Raw genomic sequence first — 15,449 nt, 5'->3', positions numbered from 1 at the left:
AGTATTTATTTAACTTTTTTATTTTTTCATGTTCCTTTTTTTGTTGAAAACTTGAATTATTTAATTTTCATACACATGTACATACATACATACATATGTATTAAATATATGCATTGAAATTTGTTAATTTCAATTTCTTCGTACATATAATAAAGGAAAACAAATATTTAGTTCAATGTGCAATGTTAGAACAGGGGGTTTTTGGATGTACATATTCTAAAATGGAGACAAGAGCCACAATAAGGATGATATGGGCTTTATTTCCTAAAAAAAGAAATGAAGCCCGCGGGCGTTATTGGCATATCGAAAGGGAAATAATGCCCACCGGCAAAAGGCAATAAAGCCCGCGGGCTTAATTTTTTTAGAAACTAAAGCCTATGGGCGTTATTTCCACGGGCCTTATTGCACTCCACCAAATACAATTACACCCGCAAACATAGTTGACCGTGAAAATAAGTTTACGCGTGTTTCTTCGCCGTCCACTAGGTTTAGACGGACTGAAAAGTCAACTTTGAGCTGTTGTACGCGGCAACTGGTAATAGTTCGGAACCCCAATGTTCATAAACGAGATTTGCTACTTTGTTATGACTCTGCTGGTATATATTTTTTATCTTAAATACCAACTTTCGAAAAATGAGTTTTGAGAATCGCCCTCTATGAAGAAGCCCCAGTGTGCGTTGTACAAAAAATTTAAATTTCAACAACTCTCGTAGAAATTTACGAGGTGTATAACTCAATCTGAGCCGAAAATCAAATGGAAATTCTAACGCCGGTAAATTTACGACCCACTTAAGATAGCCTTACCCATATGTATGTCTTGGAATTTATAAATGGCCCTTAAATAAAAACCGAATTTTTGTCTGGCCTATAATTATTACATTATTTAGTTATAGAACTATGTCATATTAAAATTTGAGCAATTCTAGAATAATTCGATTTTTTTATTATCATTCATGGCATGATGTTGGCAATTGCCAGGCAATTAGAACAGTGATGGCAAAATGTTAATCTGATTAACGATTAAAAATTACAGATTAAAATGTTAATCGCGATTAACGATTAAAATTAATTAATCGTATTCATCTGTACGACTAATGATACAATTTTTAGACCGTTAGTCGTCAGTTGTCATAACGATTAATTACTTTGAATCATTGAAATAAAAAAAAATCTGATGAAGTGGTCTAGTTTGTCCATATTTGAAACAAAACACGAGTTCTAGTTATTGTTTTGTGCTTCATGCTTATAAAAAATACATAACATATAAAAAAGTAATAATTATTATTATAAGTATTTAATACGTAAATTGGGAATTTGTTACAATCCATCGCACATGTGTAGAGGGATATTAAAACCTAGTTTCCATAACGTCTGTTGGTAATAGATCCTTCGCTGAAGTATTTTGTGCGTCTTTTTCCGCGGTCAACTTTTGAGCTCAGCCTTTATTCGTGTCTAGTGAGGATACATATTGCAAAACAAAACATTTAGTTAAAATTTATTGAAAGTTAATATTTGGGCAATTCCATTGTGACCCATGGGACTTGTGACTACAGAATGTGAACAATTGTGATTTGTAACTACATACATATACATATATGTCGTCGGAACTTACACAGTGAAAGTTCTTTTAACATACATATGCACATTAGACCACGTCAAACACATGCCATGCGACTAGAATTTTTTGCATTTGGTATAGTAATGATCCTCCATGAATAGAGGGGACATTCTAAGAGGTCCAGCGTCAAGCCTTTACTTTTCCCATAGGAATTGCACATAAAAAAATGTGTTCTTTCCTTTTTAGGTCAATATAATTTTCTGGGATCAATGTAAACACTAGAAACTGTAAGAAGAAGAATCAGTGTATTACATGCCATTAAAGTATTATGCGTGCTCAGATTCCTTAAATTCCAAAAAAATAGGATTTGACCCAAATAGGACAAGGGATTAAAAAAGGATAATTTAGGAATTTAAATAGTCGGGTGTTTTCATTGATCCCAGAAAATTATATTGACCTAAAAAGGAAATTACTCATTTTCTAACGTGTAATTCCTATGAGAAAACTAAAAGCTCGACGCGGGACCTCTTAGAATTGTCCTAGAGAGGGATTCATGAAGGATTATTACATTACCAAATGCTAAAATTTGAGTCTTATTCCGTTCGCATTGCGGGTTTTTTTGTTTGACGTGATCTTCACGAAATCTTTAGGAGAACTTTGGTTTGCAGGGCACCTACTCGGCTACGGCAGTCAAAAACTTGTTTGCGTTTAAATTCATATTTTTCATCTGTGATAATAAATCGGTTACACTCATGTGGAAATCAGTAACCCTCATCTGGAAATCGTAGAGCTTTTTATTTTATAAATATTGACAGAATGCGATGGGAGCTTTTATATGATAAAAATCTTGATACACTGGGCGGTAAAACTGTTATATATAATTATGATGCATAGATCATATTCGCGCTTTTTAGGCTAAACTGAAAGTTATTGGTAAATATATTGAGGAATATTCATAGTCGAAATAAAGTCGATTCCAAATTAAGTAGCAGCTTTTTTGGCAAATATTACATTGATAACTATGTCAAAAAGCTGTAACTAACTTAAGTTTCGGTTTTATTTTGACTATGAATATGTCCCATTGTTTCCAAAAATTGCAAATGTTTGCCAAACTTAACAAATTTAAAATCAGATTTGATGAAGAATCCAATGAAGAGTTTTCTTTGGTAATATATTCTCTTATAGACGAATTTTCATCGAGGTTTTCTGAATTCAAGGAGTTATTGGAAACTCTCATATATATTATATATACGATGACCATATTTATGAAAGCCGAATACGGGACAAAAAATTTTTCAAATTTTTTCCACTGTTTTCCCGGAAACTGTATCCTTATAGTAACAGCACAAATTTGTAGAATTTTTACCCCGCAAAATTTGTAAAAAAAAATTCTTTAAATTTTAGTATAACAAAGTGCAATTTTAAGTCAGTAAGGCATACCATAAATTTTTGGCAATTTTTTTTGTTGCAGGTTTACGCAGTTTTTTCATAGAAAGTATGTATGTTCGACCCTTTTTTTTGAAAGAGAAGCAAATGAGCAGCACTTTATTATGCTCAATTTTAATGAGTTACAAAACTACAAACAAATTTTTTTAAGTCATGACAAGGCCACTGTATGTATTCCTCGATTCGGTCACAGGCATTCAGATTAGAAAATAATAGCTGTTTATAAAGAAAATTACGATTATATACCAACGTCGCTTAAAACTCGTTCATAGGCATGCCATTTTAATGAGCTGTTAAGGCGTCGGAGCACCGAATGTGGAACAAATGCAGGACATTAAAAGAAATACAGAACATTTGGCGTCCCGTATAAAATAAATAAATTACCAGGACAATAGGTCAAAAAAGAGGACTGTCCCGTATAATACAGGACGGATGGTCACCGTAATTATGTATTACTAGCAGACCCGGCGAACTTCGTCCGGCCCAAAATTTTTATATATTTTATTGAAACTTTTTGGTCCAACATTTTCACCAACAATGCACGTATCTCATCGCGATGTAGCGAACAAATGTGGCCGCTACTTGGGATTTACCGATTTTGAAAATTCTCAAGTAAAAGTAAACAACGCCTCAGAAACTTTAGATGCACTTAAATTTGCTAATGCTTTCACATTTTCGGTATGAATTCTTTTTGTAAATCATATATTTTGCATTTTAAAAATTTATTATTGAGAAAACTTACTATTTTACAGTTTATGTTATCCTCCTATTCGGCTTTGTTTACTTTTACTTGAGCAATTTAATCGCCGCCGGGAATACGGAATCTTGTATTGTATCATTCTTGTTACCATATAGTGTTTAGTATTGGACAATTTCTGCTCTGAAAATTAAGGATATTATGTCGAGCAAAAAGAAACTACTCAAAAACGCGAATATGTGGTAGATTTCAGACCTTGAGTGGTAGATGTGGTAGATGCTCAAAAAAGTGGCGGATCTACCACAATGTGGTAGAAGTCCGATCACTGCCAAGAACGGTGATAAGTCATGACTTCTTTTTGGCACGTCAAGGCTACATTGAATAATTCTTTGGAAATAATGGCACATGTATGTATAAAGGTACGCCGGCTCTGCACTAACGTATGTGTAAGCGCCAAACTATGATTATTATTATAAATGAAAATAAAATGTGGCATATAAATGAATAAATAGTTGCATTATTTAGTATGTATATACATATAAACGAATGTACATAAATAAAATTAAAAAACGGCAACTTATAGCAAATTGTCCATTCAAAATTTCTAACTAGTTCGTTCAATCAAATCAGCGACCTAACTAGTTCCTGAACTTCCCAACTCTGCTTAAAAGCCGAATTAAATTCACCTTGGTTGCTGACATCAATGTTTTTATATTGTTGCAGAGTTGTAATTATGATTAAAAAATCAAATTTTACAGAAAGTATTCTGCACTCTGGGCAAGTTCTTTAATGATTTAAAATCTGTGTTCGAAAGGCTGGCTTCAGTATAATGCAGCATACGATTGCGAATGACTCACTGGCGCCGAGCCGTTGAAGAACTTTTGGCAAATAAACGTACAAGAAATAGTTTCCATACTAGCAAGTCAATATTCTTATTAAGTCTCATCAAAAAATTCCTTGTTCTTTAAAGAATAAAGGGAATGCCGAATTATACTAAAGCCACCTCCCCGACATAACCTACCATTCCATACGAACACAGAAATTAAATAGTCAAACTTACCCGCAAAGGCAGCTCATTCCCCGATTCTTCGCAACGGGACAAATTTCCCGCAAATCGGGGAACATACCCGGGTATGTACATATATGAAAACGTTTTTTTTGTTAGGCGTCGTTTGGAGCATACATATAACAATTATCCTTTGTTTTTGTTCTACCCGTACTGTCACGTTCTTCACCGCCTCATAGTACAACATCCATTATCCTCCAAGGACCGCCGTTTACTACTTCAATAGCGTTGCGCGTAGAGAATATTCTGGTTATTCGACTATTAGTACCTCCTAAGTGCTCACTAAGTTGAAGAATGAACATCATACGTCGGTTTGTAGAAGCCTTCTGGTATGGGTTGACTCCACGTAAATTATGTATGTACATACGTAGCAAGGGCAGCCACATCCAGAATATTATAAAATAATGGTAAAGGACCGTTATTCGTTCGCCGCCTGATTGAATATTCTGCTAAGCATTTAACCATGGTATCAACGTCACCTTTGGTTTTGTTATGATCTAATATCAATAGTTACTTTTTCTTAAGACCTCTTACTGCGGATTTGTAATGCATTCCTGAATGGATCACAACTGATTCATTTTTCTTCTTCACAAGTCGATCCATTGTTTGCAGAGCTGAGTATATTGGGGGTTAGAAACTGGCAGTTTGTGGAGGTAACGCAGACCAAGTGGTTCCGTCTTTGTCAGAATAGTTTCCCCGGTTTCACCTGGTATATCGTCTTTTTATAATCTTTTTTTCATCTTTCGTCTTCCGGGTCGTATCATCTAAACTGGATTTCTTCTATATCGGAGTAATCTGGAGTTACATCATATTCGTTATTGTTCACAATCTCTTCAGATACCAAAGGCTCGCCGTCATTATTTTCCTCACCTAAATCTTTTAAGTTCTGGCGAATATAATTGGGCTGTTCCTCAGGATCAAGTGCACTAAGTTGTCGAGGAGTCAGTCATTCACCATTTTTCCATTTTTACTTTTGTAAATTTGGTTTCGTTGGGAAACACTTGGCAATAAAAACCCATATCTATTCAGTCTTCAAGTTCGCACTACAAAAATTCAAGTAAATATCGGAGTATAAGTACTTTTTTGCCTATGGGTTCTTCACGTTTGTGCAAACGTTGAACTACATGATGTAACAAGCAGCATCACAAGAATTATTTGTGTAAACTTGAAAACCCTGTTCTCACATAATTATACAAGTTTTGTATAGGGTTACCAACTGTCCCGTTTTCGGCGGGACTGTCCCAGATTTTAGAGCTGTGTCTAGGTCCAGGTACAACACATGCCGGGACGCAAAATGTCCCGGTTTTTGACAAGAAAAAATATTAGACTTCTCGTTGTAAAAAAATTAGGACTTTTAAAATTTGTATATTAGGGTGGCCAAATTGTTTTACGAATCGCATGGTATTTTCTCTAGATAATTCTAAGAGAAAATGTAGAAGAAACTATAAGTTGGAAATGGGTCTCTAGCAGAGATCAAAAATAATCGTCACCAAGTTCTTGTATGGTGTTTACCACTGACACAAACATTCATCTCTCGACCAAAGAGTGTTTCTCACCGTAGCATATAACTCTGTGCGATCTTTTTGTGTTATCCGTTGTGGGTTATTTATCAACTGCTAAAATTTCCCTTAGGCAAAGACGCTTTGGCAGAAACTTTTAGTTTTAAGTGTCTTAATTTGTGGGTTATTGTAAGCAGTGTTGCCGCGAATCTTTTTTAGTGGTAGCCAAATTTCTTTAAAAAAAGAGCTAGAAAAAGTCTTAGCTAAAATTTTTTACTTACATATACATACATAAGTATACACGTAAACATTTTCAATAAGAAATGGTATAGAAAAACAATGAACTTTTTGTATAAAAGGGGATATATACGACACCAGCTTACTGGCTCCATCAAGTGGTTGTACCATCAGGCTCGAATCATATAACTTACCAGCATGCTGGTGCAATATTTATTTCTTTACTAATGAGGTCGAGATCGAAATGATTAGAGCCGAAATTTCATAATTTTTCTACCATTTTGATAAACATTGTGCTTTTTTTTTAATTTACAGCTGCAATATCGTGAACTTAATCTTCCACAAACACGGCTTTGACTCACATAGTGCAAGAAATTTCCGCCCAAATACTTTTTACTTAGAAAATTGAGCTAATTTCACCACTCAAGGCACCAGCATGCTGGTACAATCATAAAATTTTCAAATAGTTTTTGAAGTCGCACCACAGCTGGTACAATCACACCACAAGGACATGCACTCCCAATCGACTTGATGCGCCATTTAACAAATTAAGCATATTAAGGGCCGTAAACTTATCTATTTCAAACTATAGTTAAATCGCTAATAGATAAGTTAACAGCCCCAACACTTTTACAGTACGTATGTATAAAAACGTAAGGAACATACATTACATATATGTATATATACCAGTCTTAGTTTAAAAATTCATCAATAAATTAGATCAAATTAAGCATATACCCCTTTTTCATGCCATGTATAAATAAATTCTCCAAAGGGCTAAAAAAGGGCTATGTGGCCAAAAAAAATATGTGGTAGCTAAATCTAGCCACCAAAGGGCTAAAACGGCAACACTGATTGTAATACTGAAAAATATAAGTGGGCGTACATAAGTGGAAGAAAAGCGTTAGGCATTTCTTTACACGACATATACGTACACATACATGTGCGAACATTTATGACAAAGAAGAGAGCGTGGACATTCATAGTATGATACACCGAAAATAAGTTATTTTATTTTATTGATAAAGAAAAGGATAAAGGCAAAGGTAAAAATAAAAACAAAAACAATGATGCGTAATGGTAAATGCAAAAATTAAAATCAAGGTAAATTTAAAAATTTTACTAATATAAGGGCAAAGGTGAAGGAGAATATGTAGATTTAGAAAATGATAAACATAAAGATGATAAAGATAAATATTAAGAAAAAGATAAAGATGAGTAAAGATGAAGATAAAATAATAAAGATTAAAATAAAGGTAATTATAAAGAAAATTTTATAAAGTCACAGAGACTGAACCTGGGAACTATTTTCGGATTATCGGTATTCTCGGGACTTATCGATATAATAACCGATATTTTATAGTTTGTTTTCGATTTGGATATCGATATTTTAATAGATTTTGTTATCGATAATATTATTGACTTTGTTATCGTTATTTTTGTCGAGTTTGTTATTGATATTTCTATCGATTTGGCTATCGATATTTTAATCGATTTTTTATCGCTAATTTTATCGAATTTGTTATCGATATTATTATCGATTGGCACATTTGATATATTTCTACGCAATTCTACGGTAACACTTATTTGTCCTCTTCCAGCGATAAGTGTCCGTGTCCAACAGCAACGAAAAAGATATGCAAGGACCCTTTCGGACTGAGCGGAGCACACATCTACAAAAAATAAACCACCTGTTCTGTTTTGTGGGTTATTTTTTCTCTTAAATAGTGACGGTTATTTTGGGACACTTTCAAAGTGGAGAAGGATATTTTCGTCCTCTGGTCTCTAGCCTGCGCTTTTTTTAAATAAAAATTTAATTTTTCTAAAAATTTTATTTTTTTGATATATGCCGGTTTTACAGAGTGTTCACCTTTTGTTACAACTATGTAATTGATACAAAATGAGCATATTTTAGGTTATAGCATTTTTAATTGAATTACCATATTTACCGTCCGAAAACTGTGTCAAAATTAACGACGCACCACATATTATTATTCTTTAGTTTTAGTTATTTTTTTCGTAAAGATATGGTTTACTCTTTAACAAAAATCGTATAAATCTAAGTTCCAAACTTTGTGCAATGTTCAAAAAAAAAGAAGCAAATTCTTGTAAAAATTTAAACCCTTTTAGATAGATTTCGTAGAAAGATTTTGAGTATACAGTTTCGTGGTAATTCAATGATATTATAATAAAGTGAAATTAGCTAAGATTTAACGATTTTTTTTGTTAAAAAAAAGTAGTTTTTGTATGAAGAGGCACTGTCAGCAAAAAAATTGGCAAAAAACGGTAAGTACTAGACGCCTTCATATCGAGTTTTTGTTCTTAAGATACAAAAACCGCTTCTATTTAATATTTGTTAATCTTTTAATTTACAGAGCACATGTATTTCGCTACCTAAAAGTGCAAACGTGCCAAGTCCACTTTATTCAAAATTTAGTTTTTGATGCAGAATGACAGATAATGCGAAACTCTCTCCTGAACAACTTAAAAAAATGGGCATTTTCACCTTTGGGTAACGATTTGCTTTTTAAAAATGATATAGATAGTATCGATGGGACATCACTATCACAACTATCGATGCGACCACTATCGGCCATATTTGAAGTTCGATACTATCGATACTATCCAAATGCCATATCTATGTTGAAACGCATTTGTGTGAAATCTTTTATAATACTCGTGCGGATAGTATAACAAAATATGGACAAATAGCTAACTCACAATATAAAAGGTAATGTGTTTCTTATAGATATGTTTATATTGCATGTGTTTCATTATATGTAATAACTTTTACAGAAAACTAGAGCTTAAGTCATGAAACTTTTTGTACAAAAGAAACTTTACTTAAAATCATAAAAGTAAAAATGTTTAAGCTTTATAAGTAAATAAACAAGAATTTAAGTAAATTAATGAACATTTTATAGTGTCGCTACATATTTTTCTTTTTTCCTTTAAAACTTATTAATTTTTTATAAAAGCCCAGCTTATCGCCTACCGAAAACCATGTAAATCTCAGTTTCAAACTTTGTGGAATTAATAAAATTCCTCTCAGTTTTACCAAAATTTCAAACTATGGAATCAGAATTTTGAGAAAAACGTTTGGTATGCAATTTTATAGTCTTTTAAATTTTAGTATAATAAACATTGCCACGCATTTTCTTCTATACAAAGAGTTCGTTTTTATATGGAAGAAAATGCGTGACACTGTTAGCAAAAAAAAATGGCAAAAATCAACAATTATATTAAACGTAGTTTTTACATGTCATTTTGCTACATTCAAATTTAAGAAAAACTCATCCACACTATCGAGACTATCGATGTCAGCGCACTATCGAAAAAATGACTATCGGCGCAATCAATAGTGACCCAAAAATTATTATTAACTATCGATGGTGTCCACTACCGATAGTTTACCACCACTATTAAATACAGACATTTTATATGCAAAATTTGTATGAAACGGTTAAAAAAAACTAATATCGTGAAAGGTAATTTTTTCATTTAAAAATGCGCTGGTTCGAAACTCGTTTCCGAGCCATGGTTTCTTCTATACTCTCTCTTAGAATTATCTGCATAATCAGGAAATACCATGCGATTCACTAAAATCAAAATTGACCCAGCCTAATGTACATACATTCATATATATGTATATGTATATTTTACTGGCACTTAGTTATACAACAATGTCAACTTGTAGTCGGATTTATTTAATTTTCCTGAGTTTTGCTCGAAGTTTAGATAAATTTTTATGTATTTGTTGTAGTATGAAAATGTTTTTGTTGTAGTACAAAAAATTCGCGGAAAAATTTTAGAAAAAAAGTTACATATGTACATTGAGAAAAATTCCCCGTGCCGAATACATATGTATATAGAAATTATAATTTATAATTTGATGTGATTTTTATTTCCACTTTAGTTGATATTTTAAAGTATTAACGTTGAACTTTCGTAATATGGAGATTTGTATCTTATTTTCTTTCTTGTTTTATTGTTTTAAATAGACAATTTTCAAAAATGCAGCATTGAAGTTGATGTGTCGGTCTCAAGAATGCAAAAGTTGGCAACCGCGGTTTTGTACCTAACCAATCCATTTCGCATACAGTATATTTTGCTTTGCTGCCTTTGTGCTTAAGTGCACAATTAAGATACCTACCCCAAAATGTGCATCAGCGGCATTATTTCTAACATTCATAAGGAAACTACACCGATAGGTGCATTCAACATACTTGCACATTAGCGATACCTGCCTTAAAAATTTGAAAATATTATCAATTATCAAAGAAAGTATTAGGTTTACCTACACTTGCTCTCATTTTACAAGCTTTCATTTATTTTGCTCATCTCGCAGAACAACGAAAACGGCTATCATTATTATTTATGTAGTTAAATAGATAATAAGATGCCATTCAGAAAAAATTTCGCTTCAAGTAATTTCTACGTGGTAAGTAAGTCGGATACCTTCCTCATTGAAGTAGTAAAGAAAATTCGCTTAATTGATTTTTGCTAACCGAGCACAAGTTCTTCGTGCAAAGAAGGATAGGCAGCTAAGCAAAATATACTGTATGCATTCAAACCCACAATCGTAAAGTGTGGTCTGTGAAAAACTCATTATTTATATATTTAGTAAAATAACATATTTCTAAAATCTGGCTTACATGCTTAAAACAAACATATTTTAAATACTTAGCCAGATTAAAAGAAATTTGCTAAATAATCAAATTTTTGTCACGACACAATGCCATTTCCCATATAAAACGAATGTGCATACCCGGGTATGCTGTTGTCGTACTTATGTATATATTTTTTGCTGTTGACATAAAGGCATTTTCGTTCGATGGTTGGAATAACAGTTATTCAACAAGAGAAAACACGTATGGCGAACTTCATAAAAGAGTGGTTAAATACCCCCATTCAGTGGTTTTACGTGAGCCAAATGCCACATTGGCTAGATATTTCAAATTGTATGCAGAAGGCAAGCATAGTGTTTTAAATAAAATTTTAAAGATAAGGAACTTACGCTTGATAATTTGATTGCCATATGCTGATACGGAGAACCCCGCAATACCGGCAAAATATATTACGCCGACCATTGCATTAGTATTGTATATTTGCTCCATTTCTATGAACTACCATTTTGGCATTTACTTCAAGCATTGGATAAGTAAGGCTTAACCGATCCACTATCATCGAGGGGATATTTTATTTGAGACATTTTTTAATTTGTTGCAGATGCACAGGCACCTGTTCATCTCATTTAGCCAACAAAAAACCAGGGCCAATTCACATTGGCAAACAACGGATAGCATACTGTTGCGATTATATGTGGCAAGTAATTCAAGGTGCGAAATTTTAAAACAATTGGCTGTTTATATCATAAAAGTTAACGTTCAAAATATGGGCATTTTCACTTGAAATTTTATAGCTCCGTCGCTTATGGGGTTGTACTGTTATCGAAATTCAGCCGTTTTAAAAAATTGTACATAAAAACTTACGAGACATTATAAACGCTAAGGATCGGGGTGGAGTTATGGCGGCAACATTAGAAAGTAGATCCCAATTACCTCGCACTGAAATTAGACAAGACAGTAAAAAATTTATTTTTACATGGTAAATATGGAAAATCAATTAAAGAGCTTATAAACAAAAAACTATTTATAATAAAAGGTGAACAAATTGTAAAACGAAAAAAAAAAATACAACAAGTAAACTTTTTCTTTACAAATGTCCAGGCTACGACATTTTCTCTTGGAAGTATATGGGAAAATCTTTTGAGATGGGGATTTTTCAATAAAATTTTTTTTTATCGATACCGTAGCCCATTTTTCCCCCATAAATTTTCACTACATTAATTACAGTATAACCCTTGTTAATTTTTATTTTTTGACTGCTACTCTATTTAAACCATATCTTAAAAATTGTTTCCTACTAGCCCGGTCAAGTTAAATTTTCAAGGTTGCAGTAACTCACATAAAGTAGTGTTGGAAAACTATCAATAGTGTATACATTCGATTGTTTCGATAGTGATAGTGCAAAATATTCGATACTATCGAAAGGTTTCTTACATATGGTGAGATATAACACTAATGCCCGGTTTCACCAATCGATTTTAAAATGTATCAAACTTAAAATTTAAAATAACACAATTTCCTAAAAAATTTAAAATTGATTGGTAAAACACGGCATAACATTTTGAAACAGGCAAATTTGATTAAATTTTTTATGGTTCAGGAAAAATTTGGCAAGTGATTTGATCGTTTATTCTTTTACTATATAAGATATAAACAGCCAAGAAGAAATTTTATTCTTTAATAACTCGTTTCGTAACTACAAAACCCATAAAGTTAATCTGTATAAACAAAAATATCTTGTGTGAAACAAAATGAGATCATGTATTTGAATAACATATTTTATAACGAAACCCATGAAGAACATGTTTACAAACAAAGAAGTTCACACCATACATATGTACATATGTTGCATGTGCATATCTTATAGTCCAATTCCAACAATGTGAACACCATACTACTATCGATAGTGTTTAGAAAAATTCTATAATGGCGGGAAATTGAAACCATCGATATCATCGATCGTCCCATCGACATTTCTCCATCACTACTTTATGCAGTGAAAGCTTAACTGAGAGGGTCGAGGGTTGGGGGGTTCTAGATGAACCTCGTTCTCTCATCATCTCTATATTGAAATAGTATTGAATTTCTCTCCAACTAGCCCAACACTACGCAAAACTTAAAAAACACAGATTGGAGCTACTATAAACAGAAGATAAGCTTTCTCGCTTAGCCCTCATAGAACCTGAATGTTCCAAGAATTTAGAGAACATGGTCTACGCATTTACCTCGATCTGCTCAGATGCCCTATGTCAGTCGTGCCCTGACCCCAAACCGTGGAGCAAACGTAAACCCACTGGTGGTCGCGGGAGTTACACTCTCATCGCAAATCTTGCAGGAAGCAATTCAATAAGGCCAAAAGGCTCAGCTGTGAGCGTGATTGGCAGGAGTACAAACGCTTACTCCGGGCCTATAAAAAAAAGCTATGAGGGAAACAAAGATATCTTCGTGGAGAATTTTCTGTGGTTGCATCGATGGTGTTTCCGAAGCTGCCAGGCTACGGAAGATTCTCTCCAGATCTCCTGACCCGATAGGCCCTTATAAAAACACGATGGATCCTGGACCTCCACGAGAAAGGAAATCCTTGAGCTACTCCTAGATACCCACTTTCCTGGGAACATAGCTGTAGGGGAAAACTCCCCTTCTATAACTTCTTCCTACGCCGTGAACATACCCATCTCGGAGGATGAACCATATAAAACTGCAGGACCAAGCGGTATAATAAGTGCTCAACTAATTAAGGCACTGGATGTGTCTGCGAAATGGCATTTAAGTATTTTAAAGGCCTGTTTCAAGTTTAATCACACACCGTTGGCACGGAGAAATGTTACGGTCGTATTTATCCCAAAAGCCGGAAAGCCCTCACGTACTAACCCGAAGGACCTCAGGCCCATCAGCCTTTCCTCCTTGGCGCTTAAGACACTCGAAAGGATTGTTAGCAGCTTCCTTTCTGACACCATTAACAGTCGCCTACTGTCTATTAACCAGGGCCGAAGAAAATAAGCATTAAAAAATCCATGTTAAGCGCGTAGAGAAGCACTAAAAGATTACTAAATATGGTTGCAAATATGCTCACAAAAAAAATAAAGGACAGTTTAATGTTTTGTTTTTTATTCAGTTATTTCAAGGATTGAAATATTGTAATGGACAGACTAGTGTTGCTTAATATTCTCAAATAATGAAGATCTGTGTTGGTCGTTAACATTTTTTTAAATATTCGTTTTTCACCATTTGAGAAAAGTTAAAACAACAGCCGTGGGTCCGCCTCTGACTGACACGCCCAAACGCCGGTATCTTAAATAATCTAAGTCATTGAATTTAAATTTTTGACACACGTAAATATATCTGTCTCAAAAAAAATTTTATTTGATTGTTGAAAAAGTTGTGACCGCAGGAGATCGGGCTATTCCGCACTTTGAAGATAATAGCAAAAACAGCGTACTTCAAGAATTAAAATAGGAAGTAACATAACGATAAAACAATAACAGTGCTCATTAGGGTTGCCAACATTTTCTAAGATATTTATAGTACTTTTTCAAAAAAGTTCAAAAAATATAGTACACTTCAAATATAAATAGTATTTTATTTAAAAGAAAAAGTAAAAACTATTTTTAAGTGATGGAACATTTCTTCCTGTGAATGCCGAAGTTGTTGGAGTAGAGGGTAAAAAATGAAACAATTTTAAGTAAATTTGTTAATTCTTTCTCAGTTATGTAACATTTTTTGATTATAAACTCACAATGACATTTTACATATATAATATTTCATTTAACATTGTTATTTCAGAATAAAGGTCATCCATTGTAAAACAATACTATATATTATAGTATGGTTGGCAACCCTAGTGCGGCAAATGCAAGTTTAAAGTTGCTATAGTTTTAATGGAAGGTGTTGCTAATTTTCTCCATACAAAAAATAATTGTCGAATATACTTTGTGTGGAAGAATTTGCGTGAAAAAAACTACCAAAAATCAACGCGGTTTTCTGGCGACTTCAAAGTTGCACATTGTTATACTAAATTTGAGTGGGCTATAATACTGTATACTTAGAATTTTTCTAAAAAATCTGAATAAAAAGTTGCAAATTAGTGTGCAAATTTAGTGAAATTTCCTGAGTTTTGCACAAAGCTTCGAGATTTTATTATTATGTTTTCTGGTGTAGGAATGAACAATATTTTTATAAAAAATATCGGAAATAAATTAGAATAAAAAACTTTGCATATATTGCGAAAAATGCGCTGTGCCAATACTTCTGTTCGGCACTGTACGATTCGTAAACTTTTTATACCCGAGCGCACTTGTGCACAAGGGTATATTAATTT

The 15,449-nt window shown here is 33.3% G+C and overlaps 1 protein-coding gene across 3 annotated transcripts in view; it reads right to left on the bottom strand.

Moving 5' to 3' along the window:
* The window catches only part of nvy (CBFA2/RUNX1 partner transcriptional co-repressor nervy), a 78,912-nt gene extending 66,835 nt beyond the window's left edge, over positions 1 to 12,077 (bottom strand). The window contains exon 1 of one of the 3 annotated variants that reach the window (XM_017612442.1): positions 11,996 to 12,077. Coding sequence is in view for 1 of the 3 variants with exons in the window: in XM_017612441.1 (XP_017467930.1) it covers positions 11,521 to 11,541 (21 nt within the window). In the remaining 2 variants the exon portion in view is untranslated. Of the gene's footprint in view, positions 1 to 11,520; positions 11,567 to 11,995 lie in introns of those variants that run through there. The other 2 variants (XM_017612443.1, XM_017612441.1) reach the window with 2 other exon arrangements.
* Between the last annotated feature and the right edge of the window lie 3,372 nt (positions 12,078 to 15,449).

Source organism: Rhagoletis zephyria, unplaced genomic scaffold, assembly GCF_001687245.7.
Source record: "Rhagoletis zephyria isolate East Lansing unplaced genomic scaffold, Rhagoletis_zephyria_1.1 Rzeph_scaffold_00542, whole genome shotgun sequence".
In the NCBI taxonomy this organism is placed as follows: Eukaryota; Metazoa; Arthropoda; class Insecta; order Diptera; family Tephritidae; genus Rhagoletis; species Rhagoletis zephyria.
The sequence above is the reverse complement of the archived record's forward strand: the minus strand, read 5'-3'. Positions and strand labels throughout refer to the sequence as shown.